The following is a 26,581-nucleotide window of genomic DNA, read 5'->3' as shown; positions in this document are numbered from 1 at the left end:
CATCTGAAATAATATTATCTGTATATTTAAGTTTTTGATTAAGGTTTTTTAGGAAAACAGGGACTTCAACCTTTTCTCTGCATCTTGAAAGTATTAATGACATATCGTAAGTCTTTCTGTGAAGTGAAAAAATAAGTTATCAGTTTAAATACTTTGAAGCATTTCCAGAATCAATATTAACTTAGAAGGTGAAAGCTGAATCTCAGTTCCAACAAAATATGACTGTTTTCCCCACAAAAATCAAAAGGTTATTATTATGATGAGCAATATAGCACAAGTGTACACACGTGCAGATATGAACTTCATTAAGGTGAGATATACTCTTAATGTAAAGCCTCCATCTATTATTTTTCCAAGATTACAAGAAAATGCTTTCAACACTGAGGAGATGATGAGTCAGTAAATAGTCTTGTTCAAGGGTCAAAAAAGACTTCTGTAAAGTACAAAGTATAAAAATTATTTTTCAGTATCTGCCTGGGATGGCAGGTTGCTCTTATTTGTCATCACTCACTTGGAGAATGACTAATGGATAGCAAGAGAGACCAAACTGATCACATTAAAGAATCATAGAATCATAAAATCATAGAATCTTTACTGTTGGAAGGGACCCTCAAAGGTCATCTGGTACAAATCCCCTGCAATGAATAGAGAAACCACATGTTGCCCAGGGCCTGATCCAGCCTCACCTTGAAAGTCTTCAGGGATGGGGCATCAACTACATCACAGGGCAATCTGTTCCAGTGCCTCACCACCCTCACTGTAAAAGACTTTTCCTTTATATCCAGCCTAAAACTCCCCTCTTTGAGCTTGAAGTCATTTCCCCTTGTTGTATCACCACAGAGCCTGCTGAAGAGTCTGTCTTCTTCTTTCCTACAACACACCTTTACATACTCCCCTTTAGATTCAGGTCACCTTCCTTCTCCAGTCTGAACAGCCCCAGCTCTCTTAGCCTCTCATTTCCTGTATGTTCCATCCGTTGGATCATTTCTGTGGCCCTTCTCTGGATGTGCTCCAAAAGGTGCATGTCTCTCCTGTACTGAGAACTCACCATGTGGATGCAGTTCTCCAGATGTGGCCTCACTGGCACAAAGCAGAGGGGCAGGATCACCTCCTTCGCCCTGCTGGCCCCACAGCTGCTTAATATGTCTTTTCTGTATTTGTTTATCTGCAGTTCACTTGGTTTCACCTCAGCCTCTATGGAGAAACCTCAAACCTTTGGCAAAAATTCTCCAAGCCAGTTCAGCTCAGCCAGGCACAAAGTAAATAGTCTGAGAAATAACTTTATTGCTATTACCAGTGGTGCAGTAATTTTCAATACAAGGATTAATTATGCCTTCCTGCATTATATACAGGGAGACTAGAGTCCATCTACCTGACAAAGAGTTCAGCTTTTTTAGAAATTCAGGTTAAGATGGATTCCTTTCTAATTGCTGGGAGAGGTGGCAATGAATATTTGTTTCAGCTTGCCTAGTGGATTTCAAATGGAGTTGATGTTCATTCTTTAACTTGAAGATTATCTGGGACTGAGCATCGAACAAAGTATTACACACCAAAAAGGTGTGCTTCCACACCTCAGGCAGGCTATATCTCCTGTCAACTCTTTTTTCCTCTCTCTGAAATGAAAGGGCTCATCTTTTGCCTTCTCACAAGAGTGTCTGCTTTGAAAGGATGGGGACTTCCACATGGAGTGGGAGAGCTTTTAATTCATTTAGAGGAGCCACAGTTTTCACATTACATCATCGCATTCTTAATTCTGAAGAAAAGTTGCAACACAGCTGACTTGATTTTAGTTTCCTGTAAGAGAATTGTATTTTCTTGGAGGCATTTCATCCTGTCAGCTGTAATTTTTTTATTTTTTTTCTACTTTTCTTCATCCTGCATATCTTCATCTTTTAAAGAAGGCATATAATTTACACAAATGTCAGATTTCACTGCCTCCTGGTTCCCATTATTTAAATATGAAATTGCTGAATATATTTTTGTCATTTCAGACTTCTGTCCTGAACCAGGGTCTTTGCTCTGCTAAGGACTTAAAAGTCTATTGCTCTCTTACAAAAGCTGCAATTACTCCCATAAATTGTTATCAAATGTCTTTTAAAGTACAGGTTCTGCATCATGTTCACTCTGATTATGCAGTGTTAGCTGAACACTTACACTATACTTGGTTTGTGTTTTTCATACTCTTCATAGTGTTTTTCAACATCTACAGACTATAGTCCTTATTTTATCATTTGTTCCATGTATAACTGTACTATTAAGTTCTTTCCAAATCAGCCAGCAATTTCGAGCCATGATGATTATGGGACACAGTGTGACAAAAGTTTTCTTACTTGACTCTGTTCTCTTCAACATAAACTTATTTCTCTTTCACACATACATCATTCTCATACCTAAATAACTGGACTGTCATAGTAGATAGCATGAGGATTACTTTCTTTTGATCAGGTTTTCATGGGGAAAAAAATATATATATGGTACATCTTTTCAGGAGGAAAAAATATATACATGTACATGCTTATATATTATTTATCATAAATCTGTGTTATTTAAGACTGGTTACTTTAATCTTCCAGAACTTTTTAAAGCCATAATTATAAAAACTATTCTATAAAAACTAAAGTAATGTAAAAATATCAGTTTACGTAATCTAAATTTAGCTGCTTATTTTTATTTCTGCGTTTAAACATATTTTATATGTTTTTTTTATACATATACTTTTTCCCTAAGAATCCTCTTAAGGAATAAATGATCTTAAACATTTTTTTTTCTTTCTTAAATTGATATTTAGTTTTAAAGCTTTAAAAAAATTAATACTGAATAACTAAATATTTTCCTGAGACTTTGTATTTCTTGAACCGAGAAATTTCCTCCATCATTGCTGTCATTGTAAGAAGATTTTGTCTTTCTGCTTGTGTATTTCTTTATGCTTTTGGAGAACACAATCCAAGAAGTTCTATTCCAAAGTCTCCAGCCAAAAATCTACATCTGCTACCAGAACCTCTCCCCTCTGTTATGTACTTTCTTGGTACCCTCATGAACCAGTAACTACTGGCTCCTTTACATGTCTTTCTAAAAAGCTGCTTCACTATCTTGTGGCTATTTTATATTCAGTGAACTCTAAAATCAGAAATCACTAAAATATATATGTTTAGTAACACATATACCAGCTCTCATTCAGCCTTTTCCTAATCTTGAGCCTTTCAAACACAGATCCTATTGAGTCAGCAGGTACACAGCTATGTTTGTTGTTTGTTTGTTTGTTTTTGCACCTTTATTTCACATTTCTCCCTGTTTCTATGATTGCCCTTTGGGGCCTTTTGAACCTTCCCACGGCTTATGGTCACTTTCCAAACATGGTAAGTACACATTTGAGTAGGCTGTGAGAGTAAAGCAGTATGTACTGTGAAATCACTTATGGATTCCAGATGTTCTTGAGGTTTGTCAGCTGCAAGTATCTGTTTTTTATGCCATTGCTCTAGATTGTAAATAACTTTAAAACAGTAAATTATTTCACTGTGGAAGTGAAATGACTGCATGCCAGACAGCAGAAGAAAAAGGCTTTGGAGAAGGCTGTGTAAGAAGTGGATCTGAACTTTAGTGAAAGGAGACAGAATATGGCATACTAGGTGTCTTACTTTGAGGATATACAGCTGATGGAGTATGGATAGACATCTACCCTATTTTGTCTTCGTTTACATCCAGTCCAAGCCAACATCCATAAAATCATAGAAGCATAATATCATAAAAACATAGAATCATTAGAGTTGGAAGAGATCTTTAAAAGTCATCTAGTCCAACACCCCTGTAATGAACAGGGACACCTACAACTAGATCAGGTTGCCCAGAGCCCTGTTCAGCCTGACCTTGAATGCTTTCTGGGATGGGGCAACCATCACCTCTCTGGGAAACATGATTCAGTGTCTTACTGGCCTTACTGTGAAAAACTGCTTCCTTATATCCAATCTGAATCTCCCCTGTTCTAGTTTGGAACAATTTCCCCTTGTCCTATCACAACAGACCCTGATGAAGAGTCTGTCCCCTTCATTATTATATCCCCCCTTTAGATACTGATAGACTCAGATCTCCCCAGAGCCTTCTTTTCTCCTGCCTGAAAAGCCCCAGCTCTCTCAACCTGTCATCATAGGAAAGATGTTCCATCCCATGAGTAATTTTTGTGGCCTTTCTCTGAACACACTCCAACAAGTCTACATCTCTCCTGTACTGAGGACTTCACATCTGGACACGATACTCCAGGTGAGGCCTCATCCGTGCAGAGTAGAGGCGTAGGATCACCTCCCTTGACCTTCTGGCCATGCTTCTTTTGATGCAGCCCAGGAACCACTTGTTTAGTGTATGAAATGGAGTCTGAAGCACAAGTCTTACGAGGAATGGCTGAGGGAACTGGGATTGTTTAATCTGAAGAAGAGGTTCAGGGGAGACCTTATAGCTCTCTACAACTGCCAGAAAGAAGGTTGTGGTGAAGTGGTATTTGGTTTCTTCTCCTACATAAGTAGTGATAGAGCTAGTTATAGTGATAGAACGGCCTTAAGTTGTGCCAGGGGAGATTCAGATTGGATGTTAGGAAAAATTTATTCTGTAAAAGAATGGACAGGTGCAGGAACAAGCTGCACAGGGAGGTGATTCAAGAAACGTCCCTGAAGGTGTTCAAGAAACATTTAATGGTACTAAGGGACATGGTTTAGTGGCAAAATCTTGGTTGATGGTAGACTGTTGGTCTAGATAATTTTGGAGGTCTTTTTCAACCTTGATGATTCTATGATTCCATGACAGCTTGTAGCTAGTTTCTGTGAAGTGCCAAGTATGTACATTGCTTCTAAATGACATTTTCACATTAAATAGTTCGTTTTCGACTTGAGAAATAGTGGAAACTCAAGAGGGGATTGCTGAAGCTAGAAAAACTTCATGGAAATAAAAGATTTGAGCATACTGTCATTGCTGATATAGATGATTCTAAACAGAAAACTCCTTATGTAAAATTCTTATTTTCTGGAAACAGTTTGTGGGCTTTCACACAGACATCCTAGTTTGCAGATAAATGTTTACAACTGACAATATAAACAGAAATGGCAGGTATATGAGAGCATCAAGGTACTAACAGAAATACTGGATGACATCTATGATCAAAGTTATGTCAACATTTGTATTAATTACCAGCTTAATGGGAGTTTGTGTGTATATATATATATATATGTAGACTGCTCCAAAAGTAATGTCTCCTATTTATTTCCATGGAAACTATCATAGATACAGAGAGCACAATAACAATATTTGGTAGAGCAAATTCTCAGCTACAAAACAGTATTTTTCAACTTAAGCATCACAATTAGTTATGCATTTTTGCCAGCAATAAACAAGATTGCCGCCTTCATAAAAATCTGTTCCAGTAGAAGTGACCCACAGTTTCACAGCTGCTATGACATCGTCATTGCTAGGTCAATGTTGCTTATGCAAACCATTTTTCATTGATCCAAACAGATGGAAGTCAAAAGGCACCAAATCTGGACTATACAGAAAAGTATTCAGTCCAGCCAAGACTGACAACATGCTCCACCATCTTCAAATTCATACTAGGCCTGGCATTATCATGCTGTAGGAGAAAGGTTGTCTTCTTCTCCGGCCTGAATCTGAAAATTTGAGTATCATGATGTAGTGATCAGAGCTGGTGGTTTATCCAGGCTGCAGGAAATCCAGAAATATCAACCTTTTCCTGTCTCATAAGACAGTGCACATCATTTTACCTGCTGAGGGCTACATCTTGAACTTTTTCTTCAATGGGGAATTCAAATGTTGCCACTCCATAGACTGTTGTTTTGACTCTGGCTAATAGTGGTGATGCCTCTCATCACCAGTAATAAATGCAAACTAGAAAACTTTCAGGCATGTATTGGTTCAACAGGTTCTGAGAAACTTGCAAATGATGTCTTATCTGTTCCTGTTTGAACATTTATGGGACCCACTTGTCATAAATGTTACTAGATCCCAAAGCTGCCAACATCATTTCCAACACACTGAAGACAATAGTCATCTCTGTACACATCCTATTTACCAATTCATGCAGATAAACTGATTGAGATAATCTTCATTTTGTGGTGTAACAGCTGTGCATGGCTGTCCAAAACATGGCTTATCTTTCATATCACTATTGCCACTGCTGAAATGTACAATCCACTTCCTCACTGTGCTCACATCCAGTGTTTGGTCTTCATAAACATTCAGCAAGCATCGATGAATATCAATGGGTCCAATTTTTTTCCACACGAAGGAATCCACTAACACAACTTAAGTTCATCCACACTTCCATGTCTGGTGCAGTTATGTCAGACTGCCCCTTTTCTGCCATCTGTCACACAGCAACAAAATGTAACAGAAGTGGAAAGGTTCACTCTCTACTTCCACACCTCAGTGTCCATCTCTGGCATTGTGTCCCAACATCATAAAATATGAAGCATTTCTTTCAGAGAACCCTTCATAATTAGAAATTTCAATTATAAGTTTTTAGAACTGGGCAAGAAATCTCTAATTCTATAAGCTTTACCTCATACTGTCTGAAGCAGATTCATATCACCTGTTGCAAGAACAGCTCGCATACATGGCTTACATGTACAGTTGTACAGTGAAGACCATAATGCTTTTAATTTTCATTTCAGATTTTAAAATGATGGAAATCAGCAATAATCCTATTTGGGTGGGCAGGGGGTAACAAAACATGTTCAAGAAAAGAGTAGAATTGGCTCCTAGGTACATAGTTTGGTGGGCATGGTGGTGATGGGTTGGCAGTTGGACTTGATGTTCTTTGACAACTTTTCCAACCTCACTGATTCTATGATTCTATGATTGAAATGAAGAAAAAACACAGGGATAAGCCAGGATAAGAGTAACATGGGATATTCCTGAGCCCTCTCATGGAAACTAATGAACCTTTAGCATAAAACATACACATCAGCTAAAGTGATTATCACCTTTCCAGTTCACCAGTTTAGATAAATTCGATTAATTGCTTGACATGTTAAACAGCAAGCATTTCCAACCTAGAGTAGTAGAGTTCTTTAATGATGCCGTTCTGCCTTGTTCATGTTACTTTTGGGCAGAGATACCAACTGTTTGATGCCTAGAAAGCTCTGATAGTTAGAATGGCTACAGGACTTGCTTTCAAGTTGTGTAGTATGTATGTATTTCAGGGTACTGACAGTACTAGCTTTTCATCTGTATTACTCTATGATTCAGGCCTACCAGGAGGTAAGCATTTTCTGATCTGGACATCTTCTGAACTCAAAAGAATTAACAGTGGAGATAACAGTCAGAAGCAGCTATTTAATGTATGCTGGATCTCTCAGTAGCTGTCCTTGCTGTTACTTACCTGTGTGAAATATATTCTTTTAATTCTTTCTTATTTTTTTTTTTTTTTTTTTTAGATTTGGAACTTTGTTCCGTGATCAGGTAAAACTTCATACTCTTTTTTTTTTTTCCCACTATCTTCTTCTGTATTGAGATAAGAATCTAGAGAAACAAGTTATTAAACAGGCTATGAAACATAAAGCAGAAAAGCTTCCTTCAATTTTTAATCTCAATGTTAAATGGTACCAAGGAACCTGTCTTTTTCATCTTATACTTTTTCTTACAAATTAGTGCCCATATGGATACATGGTATGTATGAGGAGCAAGCAATAGAAAGATCTGGTACACAAATATGAAGACAGAGAAAGCCCTAAGTATTTTGTGTTCAGTGCACAGTCAATTGATTTAAAATCAAAAGGACAGAAAAAGATCTTTCTCCCACCTTAGGAAGTCTTTTATAACTTAATATCTACTGAGCAAGTAGAAAATTTGCTTACCCTACAGCCTGAATAGACTTAGGGCTAGACACAATTCCTCTACAGCCTTTGAAAGTGTAACTTGCTCGCATAGTCAGCTTCTCCCAGGCTAATATTTTTGAGACTTTGTGTAATTACAGAAATTACTAATAAATCTTCCTTTTTCTTTCCTGGCTTTTCTTTTATTATATGATATTAAATACAGTGAATAGTCATTGAGAATGAGAAGTGACTCTCCTCATCCACTTCCCTACTAGTCATCCAACATCCAACCCTCTCCCACTACTGCATCTGCTATTCCAGCACCATTTTCCATTGCCATATATCATGGAATCAAAAAATAGAATCATAGAATGGCCTGGGTTGAAAGGGACTACAATGATCATTTAGTTTCAACCCCTCTGCTTTGTGCAGGGTTGCCAACCACCAGACCTGGCCTTGAATGCCTCCAGGGATGTGGCATCCACAACCTCCTTGGGCAACCTGTTCCAGTGTGTCACCATCCTCCATGTGAAAAACTTTCTCCTAATATCCAACCTAAATCTCCCGTCTTAGTTTAAAACCATTCCCCCTTGTCCTATCACTATCCACTCTCGTAAACAACCGTTCCCCCTCCTGTTTATACTCTCCCTTCAAGTACTGGAAAGCCACAATGAGGTCTCCCTGGATCCTTCTCTTCTGCAAGCTAAACAATCCCAATTCCCTCGACCTTTCTTCATAGGAGAGGTGCTCCAGCCCTCTGATCACCTGCAATATTCCCACAGGACTTCACAACATATGTGTTAGCTAATATCCAGGATCAGAGCTGGGTAGCTTTTGAACGTATCATCTTTATTGTGGCACATACCCTTACACAGGCTGCAGAAGTGGCAATCATCTCAGTAGGTTGAGCCTTACTGGCAGCTAGAGAGAGGACAGGGTTAATTTTAGCTCTTTTTGGTTCACTACCAAACCTACAGGAAGTGACCATACTAATCAGCCAGAAAGCACTAAGGAAGCCCCAGAGAGGCCAGCCTCACAACTTTTTCTTATCCTCTTCTGTTTCCTAATTTGTTCATTTTAAGTGCTTTGAAAATGATAGATGGGATAGAAAATGTTTTAAAACTGTGGTAGGTTTTTGTTGTTTTTTTTTTTAGTGACATTTAGTGTATTTTTTTTAAGGCTAAAAAATTGTTTCTGCCTTTCTGGAGCATATTACCTATGCAATGAAAAATTTCCCCACAGTTTATATTTCACTCAGGCACAAGAACCTTGATAACAAATCACAATTCAAGGTCTTTTCTTGGGTGAGCCATTCTCAGATCACTACAGACTCTAACTCCACACCTGCATAAATAATACAGCCAAATATTCAGCTGCCTGGTGTAATATTTATTGAAATTCACAAACCAGATGAAACAGTGCTACAAAGACATGAAAAACAATCAAAAAGCATCAGTGCAGAACAAAAATGAATATGTTCTAGTCTGGAACATTCATCATTCCAAAAGGGTATTTCATATTCTGGAGACTGAATGAATTTTTACCATGAGAACACTGCTAAAAGGTCAGTGCACATGGAAAAAAAACAACAACAACAAAAAAAAACAAGCCACATTTCTATGGTTTTTAACTGTTTAAAAAAAGAAAAAAAATCTCTACTCATTTTCAAAATAATAAAAAGGCAGGAGAATACAAAGGAAGTTTGGGAGTTACACTTCAGTTTTATGAATATCTGTATTCAAATAACTACGGTATCCACATAAATAGCTAATTCCCCAAGTTTCTGAGTAAACCTGTAAAATGTTTTCTTATTAAAAGTAGGCTATAAGGAGATATGTCTTTAGAAAGAGCAAGAGAACATTAGTTAGTGATTTCAGCTGTTGTTGTGTTGTTTTTTTTTTTCAAATCTTCCCCCAGAAACATTCCTTAAGACATATTGATTTCTTGTTGAATGCTGTCAACTTCATTCACCTCACTAGCTTTATTTGCTAGCTCTCTAAAACAAAATTGCTCAGAAGCAGCGGTCGTGTTTTCAGCTATACTGATGTTTTGGAGTATTTCCTTTGAGACAAAAATTGTTTTGAAATGAGCTTTCTGATTACTTTAAAAGCCTCATGGTGGAGTTAATCTGACAAATCATATCATCCTAATGAACACATCTAAAAATGAGCAGATAGGTTGCAATCTAAAAATCTCTATTCCCACAGGCTACCATAAGCTGAAACTGCTTGGAAAAGATTGTTGTTACCACAAACACAGCCCTTACACTGCTGGGGCAAACACCACTTTTGGCACACAGGCTGGGCTCTCCATGTTGCATCGTGCTGTGGTTTCTGAAATTGCTGCTCACCCAGCAGTACCTCATACACTGCTGCAGCGTGACACAGCATTGTGCCATAGAGGAGCTTGATGTGGCCTTTTCTGCTCCTGTGAATTACAGTAAGGGATGCTAAAATGTACTTCCATCCTCTGGTGGCTGTTGTGAAACTACATCAGCCAGTACCTAAAAAGTTATTAGAACATTAAAAGCACTAACAAATGTTCATTAGTTTTTGCGATTGCAAGTTAATGTGGTAAGTAAAACATTTAAGCAGAAGAAAATCCAGTAAATTAAATCCTGATGATCTGATCTGTCTGCAATAAGATAGAATATTTCCATTACCTGATTTTGACAACATTTGTAGTGCATTCTTCAAATTCTGATTAATAGCACCTTTTAATACAGCTAGCAAATTAAAATGCAGAAAATGATCGTAGTCTATTTATCATGCACACTGGTCTGCAAATCTCATCTTACTATTGGAGAGAGAAGACAGCTGTTGCAGCTGTTTATTACCATTAATATTACTATTATTATTATTAATGCAACATTATTATGTGTTTACAGACATGTTGGAAATCCATGTTGAGGGCGTTGGCTGAGTGTGATTTTTCAGAGCTAAGAAGAAAAAAAAGTCAGCATGAACAACGTGTGTGATTTTGCTGGATGTGCTGAATTTGAAACAGCTCTCAAAACTGACTAGAGATATTCTGAGGGTGGATAATGTACATACATGCACCTGCATTAAATGTAATCCTACATTGCATTTCAAATACAGTTTTTCAAATATGTGCAGAAACATTCCTGGCACCATAAAATTCTGCATTTGAACTAACTAGCACTGCAAGTAATACAGTTTTGTTTCACTGGAATTTGTCACGTGTTGCAATTGGGCAGGTCTGCTGAAACAAGTCATGCACTATGGCTCTTTAGCCAGCAGATATACTGAAACATCAATTCTGACTTTCTGAAATCTCCATAGACCTTTCCCCTCCTCGAGTTAAACCTGCTTTTTCTGGATAAGAATCTCAGGAAATCTAGGAATTGGGTAGCCAAGGCTTCCGTGCTCCAATTGGATTTAACTATGTCAAATCCTGTACTTCTGCATAGCAGCTCCCAGTTCCGCAAATTATGAACACATGTGCACAAAAGCTTGACAATGTATTTCCTGGTTCAACATTACATGACAGTCATATCTTATTCCGGTGCTGATAAGGTGCATCATCTGAAACAGGCAAAGCTGTTTGACAAATGGGATTACGGTGATGCATTAGGTTGATGCTTGGAAATATGTTCAGAAATTGTAAAATGTTGATTAACTTATGGCTAGTAGCTTCACCTGACATTGCTAGCTCTGCCATTTTCCTGTATATAGTGTTAGTCAGTTAAATTATTTCATAAAAAAAATAAAAAATCATAGTAATTCATTATTAGCAGAGAAAGTATCACCCAAAGATAAGACTTGTCAATTGTGGCTTCATTTGTGATAAATACTCATGCTAACTGGACATGAATTCTCCTTTAAAAACAGTAATTTGGGGAACTGAAGAGGATTCCAGGGCTGATAGGCATTGCAGGCATCCTGCTAGGTTACAAATGTAGAAAAGCTCACTTTCAGTGCCTCTTATCTGGACAGTGCAGCTTTCAAAGGCATTTGTACCTTCTGGACCTAGAGATATAAAGTTGCATTAATAGCTCCAGCTTTACTGCTCCAAGGCAGACTAAGGGAATTAATGGACTTTTTAAAAGAGTAACTGGCTGTCTGCATTTTGAGAAAAAGAAAACTATATTTTCTTCTCCAAAAATTTAAAAACAAACAAAAAAAAAAAAAAAGAAAGAAAGAAAGAAAAAGAAAAACTCCTTAACTGTATCAGTTAAGTTAACTTAAGCACTTCCTGCAATATGACTACTTTTGGGGCATCTGGATGTAGGCAATTATTTATCTATTTCATAAATCAGTTCTACATAAAGAAGTATGTTTCATTCTGCAGAAAATTTGAGCATACCCTAAAGGCCTATTTTGATACATACAATGCAGAAATTTCACTGCAGGCTAGCACTCTCCCAACTAGATGTCCCAACAGAGTCTGAGACCACAGTAGTTCATACCAGGTGGCGATAATCTCATTGACAACAGAAAAGTGAGAGGAAATTAAGTATTTAGTACAAGTGATCCACACGATCACTCTGTTTGTTTTCATTAGGCAGCAGGGCAGAACTCAAAGGTTTTCCAGCTTGTTTCTCAATAAATGTCTATAAATTAGAATCTTCTGGTTTTAGCCATGTTCCACTCTCAAAAATATATCCGAGCAACAGATGCTGCTTTATTCATAACCTTCCCAAATCCATCTGACTTTGGAAGACTAAATCTATTCATGATCACACACATGATCTACACATGATCTTATTGTCTAGTAAAACTGAATTATGAGAAATAATACAAATGATGTCAGCCAAATATGATTCTTAATTATATTTCTAATTTGACCACTTCATGCACATACAAAATACATCAAACTCATAATGAAAAGAAGCAGACAATGCCCCCCCATATATACAAAGAAGCATTTTAAATAACATTGTATATGAGCACAATTTGAGCATATCCTTCCAAAATACATTACTGTCAGTCTTTCTCTTCTTTCACTGATGTTGTAGCACTCTGAAAAAGATCTTTTAGTTGTGAATACTAAATCAACCAGGGAAGTTGCAAAGTGCGAGCTAGAAATTTAAACTTTTACTAAAAATTTAATGGAATTCTCTGTATGTAACCACTAAAGGGATGGGGAGCTAAAATACACACTTATATTAAATCAGGAATCCTGATTTGCATATAACATCCTGATTTCTACCTGAAATCTCAGAATGAGACATAAAGTCATTTTTTTTTTCCATCAGGCTGAGATGCTGTTGTTCTTTATTCTTACAGTCCATTAAAGGTACATTTGGCACCAGATACTAACAAATTAATCAGAAAAAAAAGATAAAATATAACTCCCATTACTATTGAAAAGAAGTGGGCTTCATAACTCATCAGAAGATATCAGTAGTGTTTTAGCAGTTTTCCAGCCAGGGATGCCAGAGTAAATTTTACAGAGGATTAAATATAAATTAGAGATGCTTATTCTGTGTTCTCTCTGTCATAGTCTTTAGTGCTAAAGTTTTCCATGTAGTTGTAAATAAACAGAGATCCTAACTGCAGCTAAGTTCCATTAAACTGCCACTGAAAAATGAATTTAGCCAGTCTTCTGTATCAGATCAAAGTTAGCAACCTTGCACATTCATGCAAGGCAATGCACAGTGTCCATTCCCATCTCTCAGGCAGGCAATCTAGCTAAACAAAGTGCAAACTTCCCGATAAATTGTTTTCTTTAAGATAACTGGCTGATGGAAAAGCTTATCTGCTGTTTTATGAGCACTTGGTGGCAGTATGCACATAGGCTCTTTCTAAACTCTGGGACAGTCAGTTTCCAGAGGGGCACAGCAATGCTCTCTACTCCTGTTCCGAGACCCTCTCACTGCATCATCATCCATCCACTGCATCAGCAGAGCAAAGCTAGCAGATCTCTTTTCTCAAGGATGTTAATTCTGATTAATTCAAAATTCTGCTTTCTGATTAGAAGCTGAAGCAGTACGTGAGCCTCATTAAAGCTGGTGAATCCTTTGTATATTTTCTTGGCAGCATCAAAATCTGTAACAGCTTGGCTATTTACTCTACTGGCATCATGTTTCTATTTGAGGAGTTAAACTCATTTTTAACTCATTTGTGTTTATAACTTCCCTATTTTTCCACTAATTTATGTATTTCTTTCTATATAGAGAGCCCATTTTGTAATATAGATATTCCAAGTAGTGAACTGATATATTTTTCTGCATTTTATGCAGCTGCTTTTTGGCTCAAATAAAAGTATTGCTTTGTTGTTGATGTTTGGTTTTGTTTGTTTGTTTTTGTTTTTGTTTTTTGGTGTTTTTTTGTTTTGTTTTGTTTTTTCATTTTTTAAGAAAAGTCTTGCAAGTCCCAGATTGTAAACTTACTTCTTTAATCTCCTCTCCTAGTATCAATCACAAGAGCAGAAAAGCAGTTCTTGTGACCAGAGATCATGCACCAGGAAAGTTTGCCTGGATCAGACTACGACGCTATAGAAAAGCAGCTGCATAATGCTGTTCCTGTTTCAGTCTACTTCCTAACTTTGTATTACTGCATTTAATCCCAAAAGTACGTTAATGACATAAAGTTTTACTTTAAATACTGTCTTTTCAGGATGAGTGACTTCCAAACACTACCTTCTAAATCTGTGGATTTGGCACGTGGAGACGAGAAGTATATGCTGAAAACAAACCAGCTGTGGATCTAGGAATACTTCTTAGCTACATGTTACTTGAGAAAATACACGATATCATCAGATTTGCTTTGTTTAGCCACAAGAGGGCAGTCGCTTAATTTGTGATGTTATTAAGGCAATGTCCTAGAGACGATAGGCTTGTTTTCTATCTAAACCATTATTCCAACATTTTGTATAGATGCGTTGAAGAATTTCATTCTCTTTGTGTTCCCAGCATGCATCTGACTTACATTAAGCTACTAGGCAATATTATCTAGTTGTGACGTACACTGTGCTTTATAAATAACTGATGAGACAAATAATGGTGGAAAGTAAATACGGTTTCCCTTCATTATCTTTAGAAATAGCAGGACACCATATTAACAAATCTCACTGCTCTCAGTGATGAATTTGAACTGGTCACAATCAAAATATAAGATCTTAAGACATGCTGCTTTTAGAATCATGAGAAACTTGTGAAAAAAGGAAAGATACATATTCTATATTTCACACACTCGTGAATGCTTATTTGAATTTACTTAAATATGCCATCATATGCAACAATATACAGCACAAGCATGGTCCACACAGGAAACTGATTCAAGCACTCAAAGTCTGAAGATTGTCACACTCTTCCTAAAGCAAAACTCTGATTGCATTGACCTACTTAGAAACAGATAAAATTTTGTGTAAAATGCTTCTAAACAGTCATGAGTGTACGGTATAACTTACCATAGTATATTTGTTTTCAGTCCTGATATTTTATACGTATAAACCTGTTTCATTTACCAAAAGCAAACTGACTTTTCCCTCTTACTGAAGTCCAAATAAAATTTTGCCCAGAAACAGAAGATGGATTTTGTCCATCAAGAGTCAGCTATGTTCCTGGGCAACCGGTAGTGCTCTGGCCTGATCCTTGCCTTCTTCTCCTGAGGATTGGCATATTTCCACTTGGATGGAGACATTTTCAGCTTTTTTCTCTTCTTATCTGTACACCAGACTTTTTCACAGTATTCCTCCACTCTCTGGAAGTTGCTGTAACCTATCAATTGAAGAAATTCTTTGTACCATGGTTTTGATACCTGAGGTATGTTGCTCTGTACTGGGCATGGCATTTTGTGAGATATCTCCTCCTCGTAGTCTTTATTGAACATTTCATCTACACGTTCTTCCTCGACTATTTCCAGGGTGATTTTTCTAACAGTGTGAACTATGCTGTGTTCCACTGTCTGACAAAAATAAGTCCCTGCATCCAGCCGATGCAGCTTCAGAAATAAGAGACCGAGGTCCATTTTGATTATTCTATCATCTGTCTTCACCTGAAAAAAGATAGTTGTATAGAGGAGACTGCATTATTGCATTACATTGGTGCATTTTTTTAATGAAAAGTACTTTCAGGAATATAATATTAAATGTTAAGAGGCAGATTAAGGATCCAAGATCCTTTATTTCAGAGTTTGTAAGCAAATAAAATATTTACTTGAAGAAGAAGTTGAGCTGTGAAAGGAAAGCAGTCTACAAAATCTGGCAAGCATGGCAGAACAGATAGTGGAGCAGACAGTTTTCTGCTTTCCCAGCATGGGTCAGACATTTGTGGCTAAATCACAGAAAGAAGTTAGGTTGAAACATTCCAATGAACTTCTGGATTGAAAACACATAGGCTTTTGCCTGCTGACCTGCCATAACAATCCATGTGAATGCTCTTTTAAACTGTCAAATGTTTTTGAAGCAGCTCTCACAGACATTTTCAGATCATAGAATCACAGAATCACCAAGGTTGGAAAAGATCTCCAAGATCATCCAGTCCAATCGTCCACATATCACCAATATTTCCCACTAAACTTTGTCCTTCGGTACAATATCTAAACATTTCTTGAACGCCTCCAGGGTCAATGATTCCACCACCTCCCTGGGCAGCCCGTTCCAACACCTGACCACTCTTTCACAAAAATTTTTCCTAATGTCCGACCTGAAATTTCACTGTAGGACCATTGTGATCTTGAAGCCTCAGCTTTGACTGTCATGTTGAAATTCCCCCTGCAGCTTCTGAGGACTAAGTTATTAAATACAGGACATTCAAACATGCTGGCATGCAGGAAGCACAGAGCTGTCTGAACCAGCCACCAGAAATGCCCAGCAGAATGGAATCCTCATCTTTCTATTTAACAGTAAGATGCTGAATATTAGGTAGAAGTGCTTCTCTCTGCTTGGGATCATCTTTTCCTAATGACGATAGAATTATTCATATAAAATGGAATAAATATAAAAAGAAAAGCATTAAAATAAATTCATCCTAGTAGTATAAAAATGTACTGAAACTTTAGAGTCTGAACTTCTGTTCCTTAGTATCTGAGGTGCTAGGTCTAAAAGGAAATATGACAGCATCTCCTCCTCCTGCCTCCTCAGTAAAAATCGTCAGGTTTCACTAAAGACAGAAAGACCAGGTCTTTTTATTGTAAAAATAATTATGATTAGTGGATTGGGATCTTTTAGGAAAATACATGAGGAAATAAAAAATGTGAAGAACTATGCTGGGGTTTGAGGGTAGACTGAAACTTCAGGAAGAAATGTGTTTTATGGTGACCACTTCATTTTAAATATCTACAGCTGCATGTGGCACCCTTGTTTACTTTTGTATTCAATGGCTTGCCTAGTCAACGATGAAATGAAAATGTCTAGTTTAAAATGAGATGATACTATGGGCTATATCTGCAACAAAAGTTGCTCTGACATTGATGACAGCCTACAAAGACCCACTTAGATGTCTTTATTCTAAATGTCCACATTCACTATCCGATGAATCTCACTTCTCAGACTCAGTCTGCAGATGAGCTGAGGTCTCATGTTTGCAGCAGAGCCTAGCTGCTAGGCAGCAAGGAAAACAATCATACCCTGTGATAGTCCGAGGTTTTTCTCCTATGTGCTCCCATGTACTAAACAAGGTTAGCTACACTGACATGTATCATGTCAGTACTAGAGAATTAAATATGGTAACAGTTATGAAGTGTGAAGGAATTATCATAGAATCATAGAACTGTTTGAATTGGAAGGGATTTTTAAAGGCCATCTGGTCCAACTTTTACAGTTGGGCAAGATATATAAAAGAAGCAGAGAATCACCAAAATCCATTTTCAGAAGGCTTTGCGGTGTAGTGGGTGGGACAGCAAGAATTAACAAATGCTAAGCAAGTCTAACATTGGGAGTAATATGAACACTTTTCGCCTATGCAATAACATATTAAGAGAAATGGTAGATTCCCTTTTGTTTTGAGACCTTAACAAGTTTAGCTACATTTCAAACATTTATTCAGTTATTCAGTTTCAAGATGCTGAATTCATGTACCAAATGAAATTACCAGGTCTATTAACTCAGAGGAGCATAATGACTCAGATGAACATCATGATCTTCCCTTATACTCATGCACATTTCAGCAACTCATGACAGGCCTTTCAGTGAAGATGCAGTGTTCCTAACCATGTGCTTAACTAATTAAAAGATTAGGACTTAACGATAGTTACCTCTTCCTTCTTAGTTTCATGAGCTCGCTGGACAAACCAGATTACTTTTGCCTGTAAGGTTCGAGGGGTGCACTCCAGAAGGGTGCTGTTGTACTCTATTCCATAAACCAATCGCTCCTCAGTCTTCTCCAAGACTTCTCCTGGAAGGAAATATTTAAAAAAATACATCATATATATGTCAATTTGTTTCTGACAATCCTTGCCACCTTCCGACTTCAGGCTAGACTTGCTTTTAAGACTGAAAGTTAATCTACCTCCAACCACACAGTTATTGCTAAGTAGCACTTGGTGAAAGTCTGACTTGCTAATTGAATTTTCCCATCATTTCAGACTCTCATAGAAGATGGCCATAAAGCAAGCGGAGCAAATTGGGCCATGATTCCACACACAAAGAAACAGATCTCAGCCCTTCATACTGCTATTTGCTTGTGGCTGTTTCTTATCAGTTGTTCAACTACTTGATTTTCAGTCAGTTAAACAGGAGGATATAATATATAGTCAAGTATAACCACAAATTAAATATCTTTTATCTGGATAAGAATGACAATGCATAGCCTTTTGCCTTTTGGCAAAATCTGTACTTTCTGTGCTAGGCATTTGCTAACAGTATGTAAAGGTGTGAGTAGATTACCAATGAACTGCTGACCAAAGCACTGCTGAGCTGCATTTCCATGTCGCACGTCTTGTCTGCGGAAGCGTCTGGAGAGGAAAAATTATTTGAGAAAATGTGTTTAGCACACAGATTGTTGGTGTATGATGAGGAGGTACTCATTAAAAACATGAAGAGCTAAATCTTCATTCCTAAAAATGTAGAACTTTTGAGAAAGATACTCATTTTGCATTGCTGTTTTATCTCAACCTACATATGATTGCATCTGTAAGGAAAAGAAAAAAAAAAGAAAGATCCTCCAACAGCCGAGGCTTTTAAAGTTCAGCTAGACAAGGTGTTAGACAGTCTTGCCTAGGTCCTGCACTTATCATGAAAGGTCAGGTGATCTCAGAGGGCAATTCCAACCTGGGCATTCCAAGGATTCTATGATTCTTTGTTTCAAAACAACTCTATATGAAGGCAGATTTATCAATAGGCACAAATAGACTTTACTGAAATTATTAGGACCTCCTTCTATTTTATGACGTTGGCCCACAATGTCAGAGGTGGATATTAGTGGTATGGAAGTAGAGGTCAACCTTCCTGCCAATATTCCTTTACATGTTGTTGCTGTGAGACAGATGGCACCAGAGAGGCAGTCTGACAGAATGGTACCTGACATGGAAGTACATACGAAGCAAAAATGTGTCACTGAATTTCTCTGTGTGGAAAATACTGCACCCATCAATGATTACTGAACATTTATGGAGACCAAACAGTGGATGTGAGCGTAGTAAGGCAGTGGGTGGTAGAATCTCCAAATTCAGCAAGGACAACATGGGGACCTCTAGGCAGACTAGGTGCTAAAAATCCGTGCTTTTAAACAGAAGCTGATATTCAGTGATAGCATTTAATTCATTCTGGGATTTTTCATTTTAATGTAAAGATGTGGTAGCCGTGCTTACTGATAACTCTGTTGGTAGTAGTAGTGCTACCAGCTTTGCATATCAGTGTATATAGATTATTCGTAAGACTCATTCTCTTGCACAAATATGCATAAATAAAATTGACATTAGCCTTGAGAAAAACAAATAAAGAAGAAAACCTCACTGTGAGGCAGAACTGTTTAGTAGGAAATGGACAGTTAGTAGTAGGTACTAAGTACTCTTCCTGATGAACTAAAAAAATCCTATTCCTGTAAAATAACAATAGTTCTCCAGCTGTTGGAATCATTCGGGAGAAATAAATATTTCTTTGGTGGCATTTTGGTGAAGATGAGGGAAGATGCATTTACCTGTACCTTCACTTCAGTGCTGTTTCAAGAATAGGAAAGAATGGGGAGCAGTGACAACAGAGTGTCAACAGAGTGACATTTAAGTTAGCACCCAGATCTTTTCTATGCAAAGCGTTTTACTCAAATGACAGCATATAATTTAAGGCAAGACAATTTAATATATTTTTCAAGGCATTGTAAGTAGAAACTTAAAAAACAACTGAATGCTTGAAATATTCTTTTGCCTATCAGCTCGATCAATGCTGTGAAAGGAAAACCATATTGCAGCAGCAATATGGAGACTTAGGAAAAATACTTGGGATTTTATGCACGAAGGTCAGTACGTAACGGTCGGTACGTAACGGTCCGTACAGCGCGCAGCCCCGCACTATGGCGCCCTCTGGCGGCCGACTGCAGTTAGTGCAAGGAGCTGGACGCGTTAGGGTTAGCAGATCTACACAAGGTGAACGGAATTTATTTTAAGATACAACCCTTTTCAGCCCGGACATTTTGTTGGCGTAGTGAAGAAGCTCATCAGTAGAATTTAATGCTTGTTTGGATAAAAACTGAACCTGCCTAAATCAGATTACTGAGGTAACAGTGAACTAACACAGCTATTTAAATCCTTGAACTTTCTGGTTTCCAAAGAATATTTCATTGAAGTTGAATGCAAAATAATTTTCTTCTGGCATCTAAAATATCTGCGGCATGCCCGAGTTGCTCACCTGTGACTACCGTGACACTGTAGTATTCTGCACTGCCAGCATTGGGATATGGCACTTTTAGCCCAGTTTTCAAGTTTTCCTAATTAAATCCCATATTTAATTAATTATAAAGACTATGCATTTGCAAGGAATTAAAATATAGGATTTCAAAATCAAACAAATTAGTACCAGCTGCCAATCAGTGGGTTGCTTATGTGTTTTGTGTTTTTTTTTTTTGTTTTTGGGTTTTTTTTGTTTTTTTTTATTTTTTTGTTTTTGTTTTCTGTTTGTTTTTAATTTCTGTTGCAGTTCTCTATATCTTGCATGTGCCTTAGTTTACAGGTTTTCTATTTCATGCTTCTCTAAACACTTGTCATACCTTGCAGGCATTAAGGTCTAAAGCAGAGAGCATGTGAACCAATGGGAGCAGGATATACTGTGTATCTTCAGTTCAATACCAGTAAGACAGGAATTAAGAGATCTCTTACTGATCTTAACTGCTCTAGCAAGGGATGCTCTTACAATTCAGAAGCCCACCCTATACAAGTTGTGCAAAAGTCTAAACCATACTCTAAGACAAGACAAGGCAAATTAAGAGGTATCCGCTCTGGGGTGTGGCATCAGTTGTGTCTAGAGCAATGGTAGGATTGTCACCTGAGGAAATGATAACTCTTATAACTGAGAAAGAGAAAACTCCATGTTGTCTCATGAGACCTTCCCTTCCTAGCAATGATTCTGCCTGGATCCCAGCAGAAGGTTGATTAAACAACTTCTGTATTTGTGTCCTGAGAAGCTGTCTTTGCCTTGCCATCTACTGCATAGCTCATAACTATTAAGATGTTCTGAGCTGTTGGCACTAGTTAAAGTGAACAAAGAAAATACTATCCATTCATTTCAATATTAGGGGTCCTTGCTGGCTGCTCTCCAAATTCTTACATGTAAAACAAGTTTTACAGACTTTGAGAACGTTCAGTAGAGTGTAAATCTCTTCTTCACATCTGCAGCTCTTATCTCGAGAGCAGGAGGGTGATAAGAGAAGTATTTTCTTCTTTTAGAGACTGACCTGATGAATGCTAGGGAGGTAAGGCACAGGAAGGTGCCTGGGGTGCTGCCCATATCCCTGAACCCTGGATAAATGCATCTGTCAGGGAACTTAGGGGCTGCTACTCTGGAAGTTGTCTTAGGTGAGAAGTATGCTAAAAATGTGCTAAAACTGAGTTAAGGACTGAGGAAGTTTCTCTTATCTTTTCATGGACAATAAACAGCTTGCAGAATAACATAAATGTGGGTGCAGCCTAAGCAGGCTGGTAGGAAAGCCAGCCTTTTATCCCTTTACTCTCTTCCCCAGATGGTTTTTATGTCTTAGATAACTTACCCATAAGCATTATAATTACAATAATCCAATTTATATATATGCATTGTAGGACATAAATCTGCTTGGCGCATCTGCTCATCTTTCTTAATTTGATGCCAGGTTCTTCTCATATGGAGCAGGAAATCAGACTATGTCCTCCCATAGGGCTGCTTGCAGGAGACATGAGAAGACTATATAATCCTGTAAAAGTGGCATCGCTTTCCTACTTGGTTTAACCTGTCCCTTAGTGTAATAACTCCAGGATATTTTTATGCACACTATCATTGGCTGTATTTCTCTTTTTGACTTTTTAATGCTCAGTACTCAAAAAGCCACTTTATCCAACAATTTCTGCAATTTCTTTTGGTATCTTTTAGAAGTGCTGTGAAAAGGTCTGGATTAAATTATACATGTTTTATATGTTTGATCAGGTATCTTTGTTGTTGAATTAGAGAATCTGGGTTTGAGAGGGAGGGTAAGATGATAGGTATATGGGAAATCACTGCACAAAGAATGAGGGCCTGAAGCCATAACTGAGCAATTTGGAATGGAGAGAAGTCTGCCCAGGGATCGTTAAAGCACCTAAGTTAGGTTCATGATTTGAGAGGACCTCCAGAAATTCACCTAACCTCAGCTTTTGCAGACATCCTACTTTCACTGTTGGAAGTGTGTGGCTACCAGATTCTTATTCTTGTTTATTTTTCTTCTTCTTTTTTTTTCTTTTTCCCAAATTTTGTTGAATATGTTATTGTTTTGTGATATCTTTACTGTATAAATACTGCCAAAATACATCCCTGATGTTATAAAGAATGAAATATCCATCCTTTCTTTGCTGACCAAAAGAAATGAAAGGAAATTGAGGTTTGTTTAAAACTTCCTTAAAATAACAACTAAGTAGTCATAATAATAACGTTTCATCCATGAATCCATAATAAATATGTTTCATTCATGAATTATTCCTTGTAATGAAGTTTATGCCTGTTGTGGTTTAACCTGGCAGGTGGCTGAGCACAGTTGTTCGCTCACTCTCTCCCTTCCCAGTGGGATGGGGGAGAGAATAAAAAAAACAAAGTAAAACTTGTGGATTGAGATAAAACTACTCACTAAGGTAGAGAAAAAGAAAAGGATAATTGTTATGACAAATGTAAATAACAAGTGATGCACAAGAAATTACTCACCATCCCCCAGCTGATGTCCAGGCAGCCCTCTGAGTAGTGGAAGAGAGCTATATACACTTCCACCCCCTTTAAAACTCCTGCATGATGTCATATAGTATGGAATATCCATTTGGCCAGTTTATGTTAGCTGTCCTAATTCCTAATTAGGACTCCCAGCTCCTTGGGTTCTTCACTGAGAATGACCTTGGCTCTGTACAACAATGCTTAGCAGCAACTATAAACACTGATGTGTTATCAACATTGTTTTTCTGCTAGAACCGAAACACTGCATCGTATCTGAAACTCAGAAGAAAAGACTTCTGTCCCATCTGAAATTCTACCCCTTATTCCACACTATTTGCATCATGCTCAGGTTCCACAATTTCTACACATCCTAACTAATTACCATGTCCTATTTTGTTTTTTGTTATATATACACTCACATGTTATTCCCATAGTCTATGGTTTATTTATGTAATTTGTCCATGATACTCATTTAGTTCAAAACTTTGGGCTTCATCTTTTGTAAAAATCCTTCAGTGTAGTAGGAACCATTCTGAAGCTATTTCACAAGACAGATTCCACAGAAAGAAGCAGTTCTCACCTCTTTGCTTGCATTCCTGTGGGGTAGTACCGGGAGCAGGAGATGCCATCCCAAGCACAGTAGGGATCTCGAGCCAGGCAGCAGTCAGCACAGGCTGTGCCATACATATCACACTGGTGAAACTTCACTTGTGCTATGACTGACTCAGTTCCAATGTAGAGCTGTTGCTGGAAAAGTATACCACATATGATTAAGTTGCTAGAACTTCCAATATGAATTCTGTAACAAGTGGAGTTTTAAAGAAATATTAGTTTCAGCTTTGTTGTGCATCCAGTCTGTGCCCTGAGGGAGGCAGAGTTACTCTGTAGGAAAACTGACAACAGCCTAAACTCTCATGCGTGGGAATGGAGGAACAGAAGGAAATTAGAATGAACAAATATGGTTTGGCATTTCCTCGCTTTTGAAGTTTCAGCTTTATAAGCTTTGTGTTTAAACAGAGACTTATACATTTCTTTTTTTTCCTCGAGGTAGTGTCCAGTGCCTCCCCCATTACACTTCTGTCACCTAACCAATCTGCAAAAAAAGCTTGACATAAAATATTAATCAAAGAGCATATTTGAAAAAATTGTAAGCAACCTCAACCTCAAAACTGGAGTTATCAGGTACATTTAACTCTTGATGTACAATATGTTCACACATTATTTATATAATCCTTCAGTACAAAGGATGTCAGTATTTTTTCTGCTACTGTTCAGTCTTTTCTTATAAATAAACTAGTCACACTTTATCTTCTTCACACTTTTTTTCCTCTGCATTAACACTAAGAGTGCTTGAGTCATCTAAGTTTTCCTTTACAAAGCAAATGAAATATGATCAATGTGATTCAGAAGTTGATGGGATAATAAATTCAGAAAAGAACATCTTGAGTTTACAGGGATTTGAGAAAAATCTTGTTACTGGTGAGTGAAAATGAACTGAACACAGAACATATGCACTGCAATAGGAAATGCTTTTGCATGGCTCAATTCCACTGTTTTTCCAGTCAGAAAAAGGATTCCTTATGAACTCTGAACTGGGTTTATCCAAATGGCCAAACAAAGCTCAAGCTTTCAAAATGTTATATTAAAATTATTTAAAGTTGGAAAATGCAGTTAGCTCATTTAATCTGGCTTGCCTATCACAAACCATGAAATTTAATCCAAATAGTTAATTCTTGTCCCTGATTACACCTCCTCTATATCTTAGGTTACTAATTTTAACTCTCAGAAATGCCAGTGGAAGAGATCAGGGGAGGCTGGTAACAGCAATGTTTGAATTCTTCTTCAGCTGAGATAATACATATGAACAGGAATTCAATCTGATAACTAAACATAAGATCCTTGTTAGAGGGGAATTCTTTCTTGTCTGCCAAGGCTGCAACATGACTGTCCCAGAAGATGTGAACAGCACATTCAATGACACATAAAAAATGGAATTTTCTCTTTCATCTGTTAGAAAGAGTAAGATCTACTGTACAGTTTGGTTCATCAGAGGAGAGCAAAAAGCATCCGATATCTAGCAAACAGAACATCAAAGTAGAACATTCTCTCCTAGCCACAAAGATAAACAGCTCAAGCCTGAAATAAGATATTATATCATTGACATAGTGAAGACTAGTGAATGTTATGAGGTTGTTGAAACAAAGCTAGCAAGGAGATCTCTATAGGCTCAAAATCTCCACAGTTAAAGGAGACTAGAAAAAATATCTGGGCAGAGAAATTGCATAACTTTTTTTTTCACATAAACCTAACTAAATTATACTTCTGTGCACAAATCTAATATTAAATACAAAATGATTTTGTGCCAGCCCTTTACATGCATTCCAACATTTAATTTTCCTTAGTACCAGGAAACTGTATGCTATTTCTAGATTAAATTTGTCTATATTCAGAAATCTGAATTGACTTTTATTGCTTTGAAATCAATGTTCAAAGCCTTCCCCCTCCTTTGCTTCAACAGCAAGTTACAAAGTTGGGTAAAATTCTATGTCTGGATGCCCAATTGTCTCTCTCTCTTCTCTTTAATATGTTGAAAAAGTACAGCTGCTTTTGCTGCCTCCAGGAACGTTTCTTATTCAACCACTGAATAGTTTTGGCGACTCTTCTACTGTTCTCTCCATAATTTCCAGGTGCTTCTTGAAATTGTAGAGTTAGCAGACCTCTTGGGAATTGGGTGTAATGGAGGCAGACTACTTCCCTTTTAATATAATATCTCCTTCTCTCTCTTCCAGCACAATCCATTTACTATGACATTTCACTGAGCGCAAATAAGGAAACATCTGAAATGATACTTTTTTTTTCCAAACTCCCTTCCAGCTCAAACTATTCTGTGACTCTACAAAGCATTCACTTAGTTTTGATGTTAGGCAATCTAGTCTCCAGAGCTCCTTTCAAAGTGTATGGAAAAAAAAAGTGATCCAGGAAATAATTCAGAAAAAAAATAAGTTAGGATCCTGACCCAAATCATTATCAGAGGAGTCTGTCTTTCTACATTAACTACAAAAAAATGCAAGTAGCCACTAAAACTAAAATGATCTTTGGGGCACAATCACACCTCCTTCTTTGCAATCTTCCTTCTTTGTCAGTTTTGTTTCACTGTATTTTTATGCACTTACATTGCAATACTTGTCTACATTAAGTAATAAGCATCCTAGGATGTTTATAATGGCTCCATCCTGAGATGGGTCCATATCTACGATAGGGTACAGATGAGTATCTATTTACTAGAATAGTAACTTAAGTATTTGTATTAGGAGAGGCTAGCAGAAGCTCTGAAGGTGGTCAGGTCCAAACAGCTCTGCCTTCATTGGCATGTCCCAACATTCATGGAACATCCAGTAAAGCTTATTTAGAACTTGCATTGCCGTAGGGCCGAAGTTTGTACGCATTTATCAGCAAGGAGATTTTCCTTGAGTTGTCATATCCACCAAGCTAATCCCCACTGTGAT

The 26,581-nt window shown here is 37.4% G+C and overlaps 1 protein-coding gene across 1 annotated transcript in view; it reads right to left on the bottom strand.

The window, feature by feature from the left end:
- Positions 1–12,592: 12,592 nt before the first annotated feature.
- SEMA3E (semaphorin 3E) overlaps positions 12,593–26,581 on the bottom strand; it is a 130,270-nt gene continuing 116,281 nt past the window's right edge. Inside the window, exons 14-17 of the mRNA XM_085216357.1 lie at positions 23,656–23,822; positions 18,606–18,673; positions 17,975–18,114; positions 12,593–15,775 (exon numbers count right to left, since the gene is read on the bottom strand). Coding sequence (XP_085072483.1) covers positions 15,323–15,775; positions 17,975–18,114; positions 18,606–18,673; positions 23,656–23,822 — 828 coding nt within the window. The 3' untranslated portion in view covers positions 12,593–15,322. The remainder of the gene's footprint in view (positions 15,776–17,974; positions 18,115–18,605; positions 18,674–23,655; positions 23,823–26,581) is intronic.

The sequence above is a fragment of the Meleagris gallopavo genome, chromosome 1 (assembly GCF_905368555.1).
Source record: "Meleagris gallopavo chromosome 1, MGAL_WU_HG_1.1, whole genome shotgun sequence".
Lineage (NCBI taxonomy): Eukaryota > Metazoa > Chordata > Aves > Galliformes > Phasianidae > Meleagris > Meleagris gallopavo.
Note: the sequence above shows the minus strand (reverse complement) of the source record. Positions and strands in the feature narration are given on the sequence as shown.